This window comes from Rhinatrema bivittatum, chromosome 2, assembly GCF_901001135.1.
Source record: "Rhinatrema bivittatum chromosome 2, aRhiBiv1.1, whole genome shotgun sequence".
In the NCBI taxonomy this organism is placed as follows: Eukaryota; Metazoa; Chordata; class Amphibia; order Gymnophiona; family Rhinatrematidae; genus Rhinatrema; species Rhinatrema bivittatum.
The window spans coordinates 257684659-257702430 of record NC_042616.1 but is presented as its reverse complement, the minus strand read 5'-3'; the positions used below and the strand labels follow the sequence as shown (position 1 = coordinate 257702430).

Below are 17772 nucleotides of genomic sequence, written 5' to 3'. Positions count from 1 at the left end.
AAAACAACCCTGACAATGAGGGGGTTCTGGTGATCAAGTAGAGGGAACCTCAGACAGCACAAGTAAGTGAGGTCTAGATCATGTTTTGTCAAGAAGTGGGGGTACCTTCTATTTTCCTTTGCACGTGTTCGGGGGGGCTGGAACCAGCATGAAAGAGAGCAGAGGTTAAACATTCTCAATTGGTTGCAAGCTTGGAAGACAGGCATGAAAAAGGAGGTGAGGCTCTTCCCACAGGCAATGAAGACATTTGTCATGAAATACACTTGCTGCATGCTTCTCGGTGTACCCGCCCCCTTGTTTCACAGCCAAGGGCTAAACTATTTTGGTTTCAGCTCTCTTGCTCTGGCACTGTTTAGACAGGGCAGGGTGGGAGGGAATCCTTTTAACACCCACAAGGCATTGAGCTTACAGAGACTCCTTCACCCCCTTGACACTACAAGTGGCAGCAATGCAAACTAAAGGAGGGGGCGCACCCACAGTGGCTGTGGGTTTAGAGAGGGGAAGGTTACTGATGTTAGAGCAGGCCATTTAGCAGCTGCCACTGTAAAGTTTGTAGATAGGCAAGTTTCAGCATTATATATATATATTTTAGTGTAAGATTGATATTTGATATCAATAACAAGGTCATTCTTTTAGAGCCAGAGAGGAGGGGGCACTGTCAGTCCCCCCCCCCCCCCTCCCCCTCCTGCTTTGCTGTACCTTCTTCCTGTACAGCAAAGCATTATAATGCTGTTTTTATTAATCCATATATTTAAAATCAGTTACTATCTCTTCTTATAATAGGATACTATTTTAGAAAGGTGTAGATTGCATGATATTTAAACATCAAGTCAATCAATTTTAGCCCCTGCTTAGTTCTCTGTGCTATTTAAAATCATGCATTCAGCTCCTGGGGCTTGCAACTTTCTTTACAAAAGGAGCTGTGCTTGCACAATATCAATTTAATAAATGAATCATTTAACTTTTTTGATGAGCCTTGCCTTATAATGTTAATAGAGGCCACCCCGCTTAGGCCTATGAAGCAACAGAGGAGCAGTACCTAAACACACATGCAATGACTACATTCAGATGAATTTTGCTCAGCCTTCCAGCACAGAAAAACAGTAGTTATGACTTATTTCTAAACAATACTAATCATAAAAGTTAAAGTGGATCCATTCAACCATACTTCAAGCATTAAAAAAGTAACAATTCCCGCCTAACTTGCAAGACCGGAAAAGAAAACATAGCAACCCTTAAATCAAGCCGCAGAAAAATCCTATGATCACATATTTAGAGATCAACATTACTTCTTACAATGGAGCACAAACCCCTAACTTTTAGTTAACTTCATTCCTTTAGACAAGATTACAAAAAAAAAACAAAAAAAAAACCAAAACCCCCAAAAAGCTTCTAGATTCGATCTCCCTTCATGTTGACAAAAGGTAGGAGGAAAATGAAAGATTAATATTAGTTTGTATTAAACTCATAATAAAAAAAAACTGAATAGCAGGAAGATGAATAGGTTACAACAGCCATTTAGTAACATACAGCAAAGAACATGCAATATCATAAAGGCAGAGCTCCATGGCAAAGCAAGGTCTTGTTATACAGTTCTATCAGTGAGTCTTTCAAAATCATATCCAAATCTTTAAAAAAAATGAAATCATTTGGGATTTTTTTCTATTTACAGGCATAGATATTACCATGGATTGTGCAGACTGATGCTTTGTCTAAGAATCCAGCTTTCTTCATCTCAAAACATAATAGTATAGGTTGCTTTAATATAAAAGGGGAAAAAAATAAAATCTTCACCCCAGCTGAAAGTGCTTCTTATTGTGAAACCAAAACTGGTATTTGTAGACACTCCCCCCCTTAATTTGACTTGCAGAGAGGGGAAATAGCATCACTGAATTTAAAACCATTTCTCCTGTGGAAGGGTAGGAGACGAAATCATCTGTAATTAGGGAACTGCTGCATCTGGCTGGGAGCTAGTTTGCAGGCAGATTTTGTGTGCCTATGTAAACAACCTGAGACCGAAAGCACCCTGGGCAGTTACCGTTATCTGATGGAAAATGTAAACAAATAAAAGTTTCCAACCCCTTTCATCCTTATTTAAATAGACTTGTTTCAGTGTCACTAATTAGATACATTTATTCACAATTTGGTGTCTGGCACCAGCACTGAGGAATGCCTTATCTGAAGGTGTTAATTGGGGCCAGTCAGGCACTTATGTTTCTATTAAATAGTGTGAGTACTTTTACACAAGTATCAGCTTCTTACCATACAATGCAAAACAGATTCAGTGTTCAAACCTACCATCTTCAGTAGTACAGCTCGACTCCTCCTGACCCTTTTTGTCCTGCAGTTGACATTTACAGACATTAGTATGACAGATTCAGCCCACATCTAGGAAATAGCTCGTTTAGTATTAGTAATGCATTTACAAGTATAATCAAGCCATGGAAGGGAGGGAGGTTGGACCATGGTTTGAGGTGGATTGTAATTTTTTTGTATTACGCTTATAGCTACTAATCGGTTTTTCAATAGCCTTTCACCACATCGCACCTAGAGCTCTCAAGCCCTGCATGGCTTGTCACATTAAAAATACAACATGCACGCTTGAAATGTTGAGCCTAATTCTCTTCTCCATTAAGAAAAAAAAAAATTTAAGTTATTTAAAAAAACAAAACACAGAACTCGTCATAGGTGAGAGAAGGCTGGGGATGGGTTGCATGTTGAGGTGAACTTCTTGGAAAGCATCAGTAAGTGCTTCCTAATCTAGCAAAACAAACCAAGCCCCTCTAGGACAAAGCTCAAACAAAACCAAAATCATCCATGTCAGCTATTATAATCTCACACACACAAAATAGTAGCTGACACATGGTTAGAATCATAGAAATGACGCTTCTATATTTCTATGAATCAATGGGGCCAATGTAATAAGGCCCTCACTGAAATCCATGCCGAATGTTTGGGCACACATGGCAATTAGATATGCATATAGAGCTATTAGCATGCATGTTTGCTACGTGGTAAAACAGACACCCATCCACATGTGAATGCTTGTGCTTGATTTTCAGGGCAAAAGATTTCAAAACAATGAATGGGTGATCCAGAAATTGATGTGAAGGTAGGTAGAGCAATATCTAACCCCTTCAATGCTTGGACTTCACTGCTGGCAAGAGTGAAATGAGGTTCAGCCATTCTGCCTCATTGAGAAGCTGCCTTCTCTACTCGTTCTGACCACCACTGGGCGAATTGCCTCCACACTGGCACTTTCACTTACCTCCTACTCCAACCCCAAGTGCTAAAATCCCACATTAAAAAAATCTGCACTAACCTGATCTTGCTGCTAGCACAGCTCCCTTGCTATGCCCACAAATAATTGCCACCTCTGCATGCCATTAGCATACGCTTGCACAGAAAACATGTAGGTCTAAGTACATTTGTATGCCCCCCCCCTCCCAAAACCCTTAATACATATCGAGGTGGGAAAATGCGTGTACAAACCCATGGAGAGGCACAGAAACCCACAGCAGCCCCACTATTCTAATCAACTTGGCATTTTATACAGGACATTTTTTTTAAATGCCACTTCTGAATATTGATTTTAGCCATGCAGATATACTGCTGCATAGGAAAAGCATGCTCACTTGTGAGAACATCCCCGGAGTCTGTCAAGTAACTAGCAAAATGGTGAGGCTTAGAAAGAGGGGGAAGCATTGGAGGTCAATGCCAAATGCTACAAAAATTAAGCTCTGCTTTGTGTTAGCAAGTGACCCCCTTAAGAATCTTTGAGAAAAGGATAGAAAAACAGGATAGGGGGAACCAAACAGGAAGAGGAACAAACTGCAAGGAATCAATGCTGTAAACAAAAGCATTTTGTCTTTATATCCTTGGCACTGGAAAATAAGTACTAATCCTGAGCAAAGTACTTCTACACTAAAGCTTTTTTTTAAGTATTTAAAGGTCAATTCAGAAAGGTGCATTTGGCTGACCGTACTGTTTACCAAGCAGTTGGACATGCATTTCCGAGCCGCATCTATTAGGGGTAATAGCACATCAAAAACACGCAGCCAATCCCCTGAAAACTAATAGCACTCATCACATGCAAATGCATGTTGATTAGTCGGCCGGGATACTGAAAGTAAAATGTGCAGTGAAGCCACACTTAACTCTCAGAAGTTAACATCTGCCCAAAGGCAGGCGTTAAATTCTGAGCAACCTGGAAAAGTGTACAGAAAAGCAGAAAATACTGGTTTTCTGTACACCCTCCAAGTCAATATACCAAAAATTTAAAAAAAATAAAAATCTGGCTGTCAGTCGGCGGGTTAGAAAAACAGATGCTCAATTTTACTGGTGTCTATTTGCCTTACCTGTGGCTGTCATTGGGTATGGAAACCAACACCGGTAAAAGAGCAACTTGTCAGGACCTGCTGGCATTCACCTCTTTGCTAAGGAGGTGCTAGGGATGCACTATTGTCCCTAGCACCTCCTTATTAGCGCACCACTTCATTTGAAGAGAAGTGTGTGCCCAGGAGAGCTGCCTGGGCACACATCAGGAAAGTGGGTGCTCAAAATGGAGCGCCTGCTCTCCTGCAATTTTTTTTTTTTTTACTGCAACCACCTGTTAGTGGGGACCTAGCCAAACTCTCCTCTTAAAAGCACAAAGTTTCCTTTGTACATAGCACCTGCTTCTTTAAGATAGCATTGATTTAACAGACAGGTCACATGTTGATGGTGAATGACTGGGGATGTTACTTTAACACATTTGAAGAATAGCTAATACTATACAACCCAATCTACTTGGAGAGTGAATAGGAGAGCATTTCTGGGCTGCAACCTCTCTCCTCCCTAGATAAGATCTTACAAAAAAGTCTAGAATGTGATAAAATTACTCAACTTTAACTTCATTTTCTCAGAGATTGGACACATTCGCAATTAGGTCTTAAAAAACAATTGAATGTCACCAATTATAGATCTTCAATGTCAGCACATTAATAGGAAGTAGAAGCATGCATCTTCCACTTTTGAACAAAGTTTTAGGGCTAGAAGTTAGCTACTGGCAACCCCCCCCACCCCCCTCCAATTTTTCTTTTTTGCTGAGAACAGGGCTATGAGGTCTATCAACAGAAAAGAAAATAGCATGGAGGGGGCATAATTGCAAACTTTTCAGATCAAGCTTTGAGATCCAGGACCTTGATGGTATTTCATTGCTTTATGCAAAGAATTCACAAGTCCTCACTTACATAAAGTGGTCCCTTCTCACTTCAGTCTCACATTTTGAGACTGCCTCGCCCCTACCTCATCTTAGAGCATAAGTTCTAGAATAGGGACTGTCACTTGTGTACAGTCCCTGGTACATTTAGTGACACTCTAAGTGTTTTATGAAATCTGTATATTTTAAAAATGTAACTAGACAAGAGCTCTGCGGCTCTTACTACCGCAGGAGTAGAGAAAGTTTATGGGCCAGTCAACGGCACTACAACTCCAGGCAAAGCAACCATGACCAAGCTTGAAGAGAATAGGGCCTGGGTAAAATTAATCACCACTGTTCAGGAAAACTAGAAGCCACTGGCATGAACTAGTAAACAAGAATTTAGTTGAACCAGCATCGGTGCAGCCTTTTGGGGTGGGAGTATTAGATTCCGATTGGAAAAAAAAAATGATAGCAAAGCATTGAAACAGAGGTATAGATTTCTAACAGGATTACAAAGTCTTTGTAAATCAGATTAGGACCTGATTACCACAGACTAATGCTCAGGTGCATTCAAAATGCCCACAGTATATGCACCTGTAAATACTCCCTCCATCCCTTAATCATTTCAGTTGAAAACATACCCCTACCTCTCTAAGATAACAGATTTTCTAAAGTAGAATATACAAACTTAAGAATCCTCTGGAATACCAAGGTCTGAATACCTATAAAAGCATATATGGCAGAGATGTTACAAAATTCCTATACATTGTAGCATTCTAGATTTTGTAATGGGGGAAGAGCCTTATTGAATACCTGAATGTTGGTTAGTCAAGCCTATACTATAGTCAGCCATCCATCCAATGCCAAAGGAAACCGTTCCTGTATTTTATCCCTCCACAAAGCACCACATTTATTAAAATTGGCATTCTTATATATATATACACACACAACAAAACTGAAATGCCAGGGACATTCTCTGGCTCAACATTTAAATCAAAAAAAAAAAAAAATTGGGACAACTTTAAAACATAAGATGGTATTTTTCAGCTATGTAGTAAACCTCTACATACGTTTATAGATATCTGTGTATTAGCTGAGGGATACATTTTTTTTTTTTTTAAAATGTCCAATGTATATTTAATACAGTAACCTTGCATTTAAATTCAAAAGCCTCTGCAATTTACTATGAATTAGTTCCACTGGACAGTCTACACAGCTATTTGTACCAGATACTTCACGGCGTTCTACAGTCCCTATACAACACTGTACACTTTGTTGTCGCCAATAAATAAACTGCGCAGTAAAAATTAGATCATGCTTAAACAAAAGCTCCTTGTCCCCCACAATTTCATACTTTAAATTTCACTACAATTCAGTTACTTGCAGCAAACTTTGGCACCTTCGAATTCAAAAAATTGCACAAAATGTTATTTTGTTAGCACGGAAGGCAGCTAAGTCTTTTTTGGCAATTGTAATGATACAAAATCCTCCAGACCACATCAAAAAAACTAGCCAATGGCCAGTGACAGTGCTTAGGAGCCTGTGTAGAAAGCATAGTAGCCCAGAGCTTTAGAAGAATCTTTGTTAAAGTCATCTGAACCCATCTCCTCACATTTTATGGGTGGGGAATTCTCATTGCTGGAGGAGGTGGGGGAGAGCCGCCTCCGTTTACAGGCACCGGCGTACACCCCAGAATCATTAGAGTCCAAAGACTTGATTGAAGGTGGGGTCTCAATCCAGGGTGAATTCGCTTCTTCCTTGATTTTTTCCTTTGCCAGTGGATCTGAAAAAACGGGAGGACTTGTTCTTGAGGTCCAGGACAGAGCAGTGCCCATTTTCCTCTGGTAGGGAGAAGCTCTGCTCCCTCCCCAGCCAGCCATAGATGCAAAGGCTGCATCTGGATAATACCCCAGAGCATGAGAGGTCTGAAGTGGTAGAGATTTAATGCCATAAGTCAGTAAGGGGCTAGGAGAGTATTCTGTCTCGTAAGAACTTAGGTCCAGTTTATTGGCACTGGCTTGCTGTACAGGAGTCACAAACCATCGCTGGGGAGGATTGACCACTTCTTCATTCTGTTGGGGAGAAAGGAGGCCATTTGTCTGCGGGACAGTTCTTTCGCCATTGTAAAAACGGGCTGGAGGCAGATTGTTGACGAACTGTTCCTGGAAGAAGGGCTGGACACTGTACCGGGCTCCAGGGACAATCTGATGCGATCTAGGAGAATCCGTGGGAGATGGCGTTAATCTGTCACTCTCTGAAGCTGTGTACATGCTACAATACAAAGACAAAAAGCTTGCATGATTTCCGCCTGAAAGATCCAGGCACTGGAATCAGTTGAGAAAGTGGGATGCATTTTAAATTTTGCTTAAATTGTACTACCCCTACACGAGAGCAATTTTAGTAAAGTTAACTTGGTTTGATGAAAGAGGAAGCATCTCCAGATAGAGGATAAATACTATCTAGCCACTGACACTACCAAATGGCATCTTTGTATCCAGTGGACTTAACCAACTTCAAAGAATGGATTAAGAGTTCAAAAAGTTGGGGATAGCTGGTTTGAGGATGCTAAAGCTTTTCCACATCCCCTCAAAGGACTCAAATGGACTGCTAAAGTCACGTGTATTACAGGCAGTGTACAGCATGTAGTCTCCCATGCAGTGTAAATATTTGCTGTCATTTCAAAGATTTTATCCAGATTACTTTAAAAAAATTAAACCAGCTACTTACGAATCATAGTTGTCTCTAAATCCTTTTGCAAAAGGATTGTGGTCAATCTTCAGTTGGGTGATCTAATGAAAATAAAGCAAATGGGTTAGTTGCCATGTTATTTCCCCCTCTAAAGACAGAAAATGCAAATACAGGGTGTACTTACATCAGTATTTTGATAAGCAGTCACAGCTATGAATTGTGTTTCGGGGAAGGTAAACGTCTGAGTTTTGGAGGAGTCATTTAGGTCTTCCACTCCATCTTCGGTCACTTCCACCAGGTGAAGCCGTGGCTGATATTTGTGCAAGGACTGTAGCACTATCATCTAAAAAAAAAAAAGGGGTGGGGGAGATAGACATGATTTATTGAATCACCCTGGCAGAACAGTTAAAATTCAGCCGACACTAGAACTGGAGTGATATATTCTCTCCTCAAATATAAGCATTAAGCCACTGAACATCCTGAACTACTTTGATTAGAAAATAGTGTACCAGCAGCACACCTAGAACTTGTTAAGTTTGCTGGAGCTCAGCAGGATAAGCTGCCGACAGAGCTGTTACTGGCTGCACCCGCATGACATTAGGTAATTACTGTCCCTTCCATTTATCCCCGTTCCCGATCGGCAGCAGTTCACTGCAATGCCGGATGCGGCTCCAGTGGCTTCCAAGCCTTCTTGAACGCGCAGGGCGCTGTCCATGGTGTTGAGATCCCTTTACCTGCGTATTATTGTTGGCTCCTTTGTTGTTGGTCAGTTTCAGTTTCCCGAACGAGATCTCTTGCCTCATCCAATGCGCACCAGTATTGGGCGACTCGGGGTGCACATAGACTTTATTGCCTGAAAGAAAGGAAGGGGTAAGTGGCACCTCCATTTATTAGGGGGGTTCCAAGGCGGCCTCACGTAAACCACATTTTCGCTCTGCGCGTCTTAAGGTCATCAACTCCCCCTTTCCCCCCCCCCCCCCAATAAGTCATCAATGCCAGTGCCCCACAGTTACTCAATTGGATCAGGATCGAATTCAGAGAGCATAAGCAATACCTTGCCTTTTCACACAATGGAAGTGATTTTTTTTTTTTACTTCTCGATAAAATACCTGTCGCATTAAAAGGCTTCAGAGAACCAAGTTAACAGTGTGAAGCTAGATCGATAAGACGGATACTCAAAAAGCAAAAACTCTGCAGGATTAAACCTTCCGTCACAGAAAACGGTCACCTCTCCTACAGCAGTATTTCTTACAAGCACACGTTGGTTGAAAAAAAAAACAAACACAAAAAGACGAAACACTCTTTGCAATGTTGTGTTTCTGTATACAGACCACCACGTGGTTTTTAATCTTTCACAAGTTTCAGGCTCAAAAGAAAACCCAAACTTTTCAGAAAAATAAATGCTAACTATATACATATATTTTTTTTTTCCGAGTCAGGGGCCAAGATTACTGGGAGGTCAAACGTTCTACACTAACAGCAGGGCAAAACCTTCGGGGAGAAACAAAAAAAAAAAAAAAAATAGAGAGAAAAGCAAACAAGCTCAGCCTCGAGTCCACAGCTTCAGCGAGGGGTCCGTACCTTGCATATTGTTGTCAGCTTTGCCGCAGGTCACCCACTTGCCTCCCTGGAAGCGCCAGTGGTTGGGATCGGCTAGCACCACCTCCACGAACACATTGTAGTGGCCCGTGGGATTCAGGCCCGTGAGGTTGAAACTGAGGAAGGGGAACATCCGTCTGCAACGAAAAAAAAAGAGACACGATCCCTGCAGTAAAGCCAGCCGCCAAGTTAGAATGCAGTTTTAGCTGGAAAACATGCTACGGAGCTTCACGGGTTTCTTTGTCGTGCTTTAGCGTAGTTTCTTTGTCAGCTAGAGTCTGCATGCCCGGGCACCAGTATTAGAGTCTGCATGTCCGCGATCTACAACTTTTTTTTTAAATCACGTTCACCTCAAGGAACCCGCTCTGCACACCGGCGGGACAGTAAGACGCGCAGGGTGGGGGCGCCTAAGCGGAATCTGAATTCCTGGCAGGGGCAGGCTTGGCTACAAGAAACAGAAACGGATTGGACGAAAGATAGCCCCGAGTCTCGGCAGGCATTCAGCGAGACCCCAACCATTCCTTCTCCAGGGGGCTTTCCCCCATAACATTTCTTCCATTCGGAACGGGGCAAAACTAACTTTTTTTTTCCCCATTCACGGCTGAGATTAGTGAAGTCCAGGAGTACCTAATTCAACAATTTGTACAGGGCTTGATTTTTTTTAACCAGAATTAAGCCAGCTTTTACCGCAAAAAGCACAATTTCTGCAACTCTATAATAAATTCCAACTGTTAATGGGATACAGTTCTCCCCTCTCCCGAAATTATAGTTTTGGTTGTTAAGATAAAGTTTTTGTTTGTTTTTTTTAAAGACTATAACCTGTAGGGCGGCAGTCTTTATTAAAAAAAAAATGGAAGCGCGTTTATTAACGCAACCTAGATCAGATAAAATAACTGATCTCGCAACTGCTCTAAAAGAAACGAAACCCTAGACATCTGAACATCCCCCACAGTGTGCTCCCCCCCAACTCTAAAGAAAAAAACAAACAAAACACTTTTATGTTACCCCCATCCCGGGACACTCACCTGCCCTGCTTGGTGATGATCATCTCGGTCTGGTGCCGGTGGAACTTGAGCCAGAGCGGCCGATTGCACAGGAAGACCTGAGCGCGCAGCCCGGCCGCCGAGGCCGCCCCGGGGTAAGGGCTGTAGAGGGAGCCGCCCGTCCCTCCGCCGCCGCCGCCCCCGGGCCCCTGCGCCGCCCCGTACTGCTGGTAGCCACTGGCGAACTGCGGCCGCCCGGGGCAGAGGGCCGGGGAGAAGCCGGCGGGGGGCAGCATGGCCCCGTAGGGGTAGCGCGCCCCGCCGCCCCCGTAGCCGTCCGCGCCACCTCCGCCGCCGCCCGCCGGGTGCTGCGGCCCCGCCGGGTAGGGGAAGAGCGAGCAGGGCCCCGACGCGCTCAGCTCCGCGGCCCCCGCCCCCGCGTTCTGCGCCTGCTGCGGGGAGGGAGCCGCCGGCCCCAGGTAGTAGCGCTCGGGCGCCGCCACCGCCGCCAGATTCTCCAGGGAGTAACGCGGGGCCGCCGCCGCGGCGGGTCCCAGGTCCTCGTCCGGCCGCTGGGGGGAGCCCTTGCGCCCGCTGCTGCTGCTGCTGCCTCCTCCCTCCGCCAGGGGCTTGGAGCCGGAGGGGAAAGGCTCGCTGCCCGCGGCCTCGCTGAGCAGGGGGCCGCCGCCGCCCTCCGTGGTGCCGCCGCTGCCGTCCTGGCTCAGGAGTCCCCGGTACTTCTTGGGCGGCTGCTGCTGCCCCCCCTTCTCCAGGAGCCCAGCTCCGAAGTCCAAGCGCGGCTGGGGGGCCCCCGATCCCGAGCCGCCCAGGTGGGGGTGGTGGTGGCTGTGGCCGCTGCTCTCGATGGGCACGGGCAGGGGGTAGAAAGTGTGCGGCAAAGCGGGGGCAGCCGAGCCGGCAAGGAGCTGCTCTCCTAACTGCATCCTCCCAACAGCAGCGGAAAAAAAAAAAAGCAAAAACAAAACAAAAAAAAAGTTACAAAAAAGGCAGATCCCTCGCACCGACCTTACTGGAAAGAGGAGAGAAAGTCTGAAGGCAAAAAAAGATCGAGCAGTCCAATTAAAAGCCTGGCTTCTCCAGTTGCCAATGAGCACAGTTGCATCTTAAATAACTTGAGAGAGCGAGAAAAAAAAAAACAACCACCACAGAGGTGCTGGGCCAGAAAAGAAATTTAACCCAAAACAATAATAATAAAAATACACTTCCAACTAAGACACAAAGTTCATCTTGAACGAAACGCGACTCGGTGCCATGCGAGCTAACGAGCTCCTCTGCCTCTACCATAAGCGAGGACGAGACGGCGAGAGCCCCCCCTCACTCCTCGCCTGCCTGGATTGGGGGAGGGGGAGGAAACCGCATCCTTAGTCGCTTTCCTTCAGGAAACTTATATGCGCTCGCCCGCTTCCCACCTCCAGCCAAGCTAATGGGGTGCGGGGGCGGGGCCTCCCTCGCTGCGTGACGAGGCCCCGAGCCCCCCTCCGCCCCCTATTGGCTGATTTAGCCGGCACTAATTTAATTAGACAACTACTAATTGGAACAAGTCACCTGTGACTTTTTTTTTTTTTTTTTTAATGCAACTAGAGATCAAACGATTTACTAGTAACTTTCTTCTTCTCCTGGTTATGAAGGGGGGTGGGGAGGAATATGTTTCTTTTTAACACCCGTTTTCTTCTTTGTTGAGTGTGGTTTATTTTTTTTTCTTTTTGACTTAGCTCTCTACCCTGCATTATATGCGCGGCTCGTTCTAGCAAATTGTTTTCTTTCTTAGAAGCGCTAGGCCTCCTCGACGGGACCTAGATTTTATGAAAGCAACCGCACACACACACACAACCCCCGATCTCAGCCCCGGAGAGAGAGGACAAGTGCAGGTCTTAAGAGAGGAGGAGACAAGAGAGAGAAATTCGATACAAATCTGAAAAAGTGACTGGAAGATATTACTTTTATTTTGGTTGGGCGTCTAATCCTGTTTATTTTAATACAAGTTATGCTCGTAAAGGGTTTTTTTTTTTTATGGGTTTATTTCTTTTTTTTTTTTTGCTGTTCCATCAGTTGCAAGTCTGATTATGGTCTGTTTTAATTTAAACGTGAATCTCTGTATTCAGTGCAATTAAGTTTTTATTAGATATTTTGCTGCCTGACAAAACAGGAGCCTGTCGTGTTTGTGCTCTTTCTCCTCAGTTGGGGATGATGATTTTCCCATCACGTCAAGAAGGATAGGGGATTACTTTGTGCAGGCTGGTTGCCAGTTGGGCGGATTTCACGCCCAACTGGTCTAGTTTTGGAGCACGGCTGCGGGAAATTTGGGGCTTTTGTGGGTTGCGTTTTTTGGGCTACTTTTAAGGGCGTGTGCGTTTTATTGGGTGCTTTTGAGAAGCTTTTTAAAAATTCTTGTGCTTTTTAAAAACTGTCTTCTTGAGGTCTGAGCTCTCTAAAATGGGATTCCTTATTCTCCTCCCAATTTTGCCTCTCTTAACTTTCTGAGGCCGTTTCAGGTGTGGAGGGGACGCTCCTGGAGCGATGCCTTCCCTGGGAGATGCGGCTTCGCTACTTCATTCTTGCATAAGCTGTCTCCTGAAAAAAAAAATGTTTTTATAGGGAAAGCACCATGGAGGTTGATCTAACACGGAACGCTCCCTGGGGAGAAAACTGGCAGCGATTTCTTTTGTCCAAAAAAAAAAAAAAGGTGTCATCACGTAATGTTTATTTGTTGATCCTTGAAAAGGTATTATTTGACAAAAGGTTGGCAAAATGGTAACTAGACATGCTCCGTGAAACATTGTCATTTAGGCAGTGTCTTTATCCTACATTCCTCTTTTTTGTTGCTGATGATGTGTTTAACCAGCCCGAGGGCGGGTTTGCGTGCCTTGCTCTTTCATACGTTTCATAATTTGTACACTGTACAAGCCTGCCGAGGATTATGTGATATGGATGTGCAAAGTTTGGGTAATTCAAGTGCAGCATTAGGAAATTAGATTATTAAATCCAATTTAAACGTAGTATGGATGGCATTTAGTCACAACCTTGATCGTGCAAATACAACAAAATGCTGATTAGATTAAAAAAAATTTGGTAGATTTTTAGAACAAATAGGGCAGGGCTGTAAATATTTTTTCTTGATCAATTTTCTTACCCTATTCATTTGTTTAAGCCTTCTTGCTTCTTACAGAATCCAAGGGCTGCAGACCCTGCAAGGCTGATCCCAGAACAGTTTCTGTAAAGGTTGCATTATGTAACCACAGAATTTGCTGGCAGTCAGAGAGTGTGGCAGCCGATTACCCGATTTTTATAATTTTTCCACAAAGGAAATTAGGACAATCTCACTTTAAAAAAATGTCATTGTAATATATTTTGTTTTTAAGGGATGTTTAATTAAAGGGAGCTGGCAAAGGAGAAGAGACAACTGGATGTGCAGATCTGCTTTTACATTAGAAGCAGGATTTTTTTTTTCAATGTCTGCATGCAATGCAGGACTTTGTATAAAATCTGGTATAATTAAAGTTTCATTTGAATTTTTTAGTTTCTGGATAGCAGTTAGATCCTATAAGATCTATACATTTTGAGCTAGATTTTGTGATTGGGTGGGGGTATATACATTTTTTTTGCTTCTGGTAACACTGCAGGTTGACTGATTAGTGGCGCTACTGGCCCTTTTATTCTCTGTAGGGGACTGCACTTTTACAATAGTTTACTGCAATAATGCTTGTTTAAATATTATTTTTCTTCACTTCCTCCGTTTCATCGGAAGCCGAGAGCCTTTTCGTGTTTTATTTTTGGCTCTCCTTCCTCTGCTGCTATGCATTTAAGCTGAGATCAAGTAAATCAAAGCGGCTACAGGCCTGTGGACAAATGGGCCTCTGACATAATGCTGCTGGCTACCCTGCCACCGCCGTCCTCTAGCCATTTTGCCTTATAATTCAATTCCATCAGCATTGATATTTAACGTGTCTATTCCTTAAACAGTTTAACGATCCTACTGGTCTTACAAGTCTCCGTTTGTAGAACAGAATTCAGCAGCTAGTCACGAAACGTATTCCATTCGTGCAAGAAAATAAATTGCGTTTAACATTTCTGTTAGCTGAACTTTATTGCTGTGCATTCAAGAAGAGTAGCAGGGCTAGCTGGGAGAAACTGCATTCAGAAAAAAAAACCACTGAAACTCCCTGGCACTAGTGAAGCTTGCCTTTTCTTTTTTTAAGTGTGGCTGCATGAAGGCCTATCCTCGCGCTTGTTCTCGTTTCCACTACCAGAATAACCGGAGGGAGACAGAAAAGTATTTCAGAGTGCTACACGTTTATGGACGGTGCTATCTGCTTCATTAGTGTAGGGGAAAAAAAACAAAACACACGAGGGGGATGGTATGGAGTTTGATGCATCCGTTCAGATAGGCACATAACAACCCATTCAGAAGAGAAAAGAAAGCGATATTGGGTGGTGTCGGATAAAAACGAGAGCCGAGGGGCTTAGGTAACGTTCATCTTCTGAAAGTCCGCGACCAATAAATCCCACCATCAATCTACCAGGCTTATCCGTTTGGAGACAGAGGATCTGATGGAGAGATTCCAGTTTTCCCACGAGAGAATTGTTTCGGAAATAGCTTGCATTCATTTCGTTTGTGGATACTAAAAACTCAACGGCAAAAAAGCGATGAAAGTAACTTCCTGCATTCCTGTAATAGACGGATAAACGGCCGAGGTTTCAAAAGGGTACTTGACAAGAACACGCACATAGAAAACCAAAACGAAACTAGAGCAGGGAGAAAAAGCTTTGTTAAATGTTAGACGCTACTCACCTCTAATAGATAGTAAAATAATGCGGGAAATGTTTCTCTTTTTTTTTTTTGCATTCACAGTCTAATTGCTCTTCAATACCATAGTATCTCTCAAACATTCAATTCAGCTCTTCACCTAAATCCGAATCTCTCCCCCCCCCCCTTACGTTTTCGACATTTTAGCCAATGTCAAAAGTGTCAGCAACTGTACTGTTTCAAGCTTGTCCTACAGCTCTTCCGTGTTTCTTCCTAGGTCGTTAGCAAATGTCACAATGGTGAAAATTTTCGCTTGAAGATCTGTGATAGAAGTGCAAAAAAAAAAAAAAAAAAAAAAGATTTCACATATAAATGTTTCTTGATGACGGCAGGGTGTAACATGTCCAACAGATCAAAGGAGAAACCTGTGCGGAAATACATTCAAATTACCCCCCCCCCCCCCCAACGGGAAAACTAATGCTCATTGGACCTCTAGATTAACAGTTTCCCCTTTTCTGACGATTACTTGGAGAAAGAACCTGCAGGGAGTGAGGAGGAAGAGTGCCCTAAGAATGGCACAGCGGGGTGGCACGAGGGAAAAACATGGCTGGGGCAAATTCATTGAGCGCAGGTTTCACGCTTTTGGCGTTATTTTGTTGCTGCTTCGGGTTTTATAGCGTTAGGTACGGAACACACACACACGCGATCCGGCTGGTTACCGATTTTAAAAGGGGGTACGGGCGGCAGAAAGAGACTTGATCCCTATTTCAGATGGGAAGCGAAAGCTGGAGCTTAGGCACCCGGGCTTCGCAAAACCTCTGTTTCGGTGCCTTGGGGCCACCTCCAGGCAGAGCCCCTTAAAGGCTCGTTTGGCCCAGATCAGAACTCCCGCGCAAGCGCTGCACCAGGAGCGCAGGACCAGGGGCAGCCACTGGGACTCTTGGTTCTTCTTCCTTCCACCACTGCAGGGCAATGTTGCGGTGTAAAAAAGCGACCAGTAGCGCCTTTGAAGCTGTTTTCACACTGGCTTGCACAAACCTGCTCTCACCCGTCCAGGGCAGGATCTTGTGCTTATGGAAATATTCTCCGTCCAACAACGGGGCAGAGTGCTGAAGTTTTATGAATATATATATATATATAACATCAGACCCAACCATGTCTAATGTAATCAGTTAATTTGATCTACTATTCTCCTTATGTAATCTGTTATTCTCCTTATAATGGAATCAGTTAATTTGCTCAGTTCAGTGTATCCTGTTGTTCTCACTGTAAACCGTGGTGAAGGCTTGCTCCAAACTACGGTATATAAAAAACCATCATATATATATATATATATATATATATATATATATATATATATATATATATATATATATATATATATATATATATATATATATATATATATAAATAATTGCATTTTGCCCCTACCGCAATCCACAGCGCTCCAGAGCATTTTTGAAAACTACTTAGAAAATCTTCTTCACACCCAACACAAAGTAAAATGGAATCAAGTTGCCACAGATATATAACATCTGGGTTTCCTATTATTTCTATAAGATTATTTCATCTTCAAATTAGCGTTAATTATAACGCCCCCAATCACCTACCAGCGATCACCCTTTCTTTCCCAATGCATTTAACTCGTAGAAGACATACTGCAAGCATGTGTCAGCGGGTGCCTGATAATCAAGTTCCAGATAAGTAATGAAGGGGGTGGCTGTATTTTTACCACTTCTGGTTAAGTAATTTTACTTTTCAGGGATAACCACCACAAACTATTAAACGAAGCTGACCTGTTTAAACAGAAGTGCAAGGTCTACAGCCCGGACGCAAGAACAGGGCACTCCAGTAAGGGATAAGACTCACCAATGCCACCCTGTTCGAGCGTCCTCACTCAGTCAAAGAGCAGAGGAATCACAGCAGCTAGCAGATGTAGTGCTAAGACAATCTAAAAGTCAATAGGATGTGAAATCAGCTCTCAGAAATATGACTACAGTTTTATAAGAGCCTGCTCCTACAGTGTCTACCTGGAATCGTTGAGAAGAAGGATGCCAACCGTTTTAAATTGGGGATTTAGTCCATATAAAACTTTCCTTTAATAATGACACATTTGTTTCACATTACATCCATAAATCTATGATTCTTTTCCTAAGATTCATGTGTTTCACAAAGGATGCCTATATTGTAGAAATTGCATATATGTCTTTATCATTTTTTTTTTTTTTTTAAAGATTACATTAACAAGGCTGTATCATTTGTGGGTGAATCAGTGACAGTCATCCATATACCTGAAATTAAAAAGCATGCCGGTAAATCCTTATGTTTCAGTATGTATGCACTAAATCTAATATTATTAAAATGGCTGATTATATGTCAACTCAAACATATTCAGTGTGTTTATGACCTATTTTTTTTCATAGTCTCTGCTAGTTTTAATTGATTTCACATGCTTATCTGTTAAACTTCCCAGGCTTTGTATAATAAGATGGATTTGCTCTTTCTTAAGACTGCAAGTTAGTGAAACCAAGCATATCATATCCTTCCTTCAGATC

At 43.0% G+C, this 17772-nt stretch overlaps 1 protein-coding gene across 3 annotated transcripts; it reads right to left on the bottom strand.

Annotated features, from left to right (window-relative positions):
- Positions 1 to 6062: 6062 nt before the first annotated feature.
- On the bottom strand, positions 6063 to 15463 carry EOMES (eomesodermin). 3 transcript variants are annotated; one of them, XM_029589431.1, is made up of 6 exons: positions 15263 to 15463; positions 9452 to 9606; positions 8605 to 8723; positions 8055 to 8213; positions 7910 to 7971; positions 6063 to 7453 (listed from the first exon to the last, which is right to left on the bottom strand). In XM_029589431.1, exons 2-6 carry the CDS (start codon positions 9600 to 9602, stop codon positions 6715 to 6717), a joined length of 1230 nt encoding a protein of 409 aa, XP_029445291.1. In that variant the 5' UTR covers positions 9603 to 9606; positions 15263 to 15463; the 3' UTR covers positions 6063 to 6714. The 3 variants fall into 3 exon arrangements, with proteins under 3 accessions (XP_029445291.1, XP_029445289.1, XP_029445290.1); XM_029589429.1 differs by lacking the exon at positions 15263 to 15463 and adding an exon at positions 10495 to 12497; XM_029589430.1 differs by lacking the exon at positions 15263 to 15463 and adding an exon at positions 10495 to 12490 and having other exon boundaries at positions 6063 to 7396.
- Positions 15464 to 17772: the final 2309 nt, after the last annotated feature.

Bases quoted from the DNA above. Each gene is read 5' to 3' on its own strand.
- EOMES (XM_029589429.1), bottom strand. From the start codon at position 11,396: ATGCAGTTAGGAGAGCAGCTCCTTGCCGGCTCGGCTGCCCCCGCTTTG. The intron at 8,724-9,451 runs GTACGGACCCCT...CCTTTCTTTCAG, and splicing joins AGCTGACAACAATATGCAAG to GCAATAAAGTCTATGTGCAC. The intron at 7,972-8,054 runs GTAAGTACACCC...TATTTTCATTAG, and splicing joins CTGCTTATCAAAATACTGAT to ATCACCCAACTGAAGATTGA.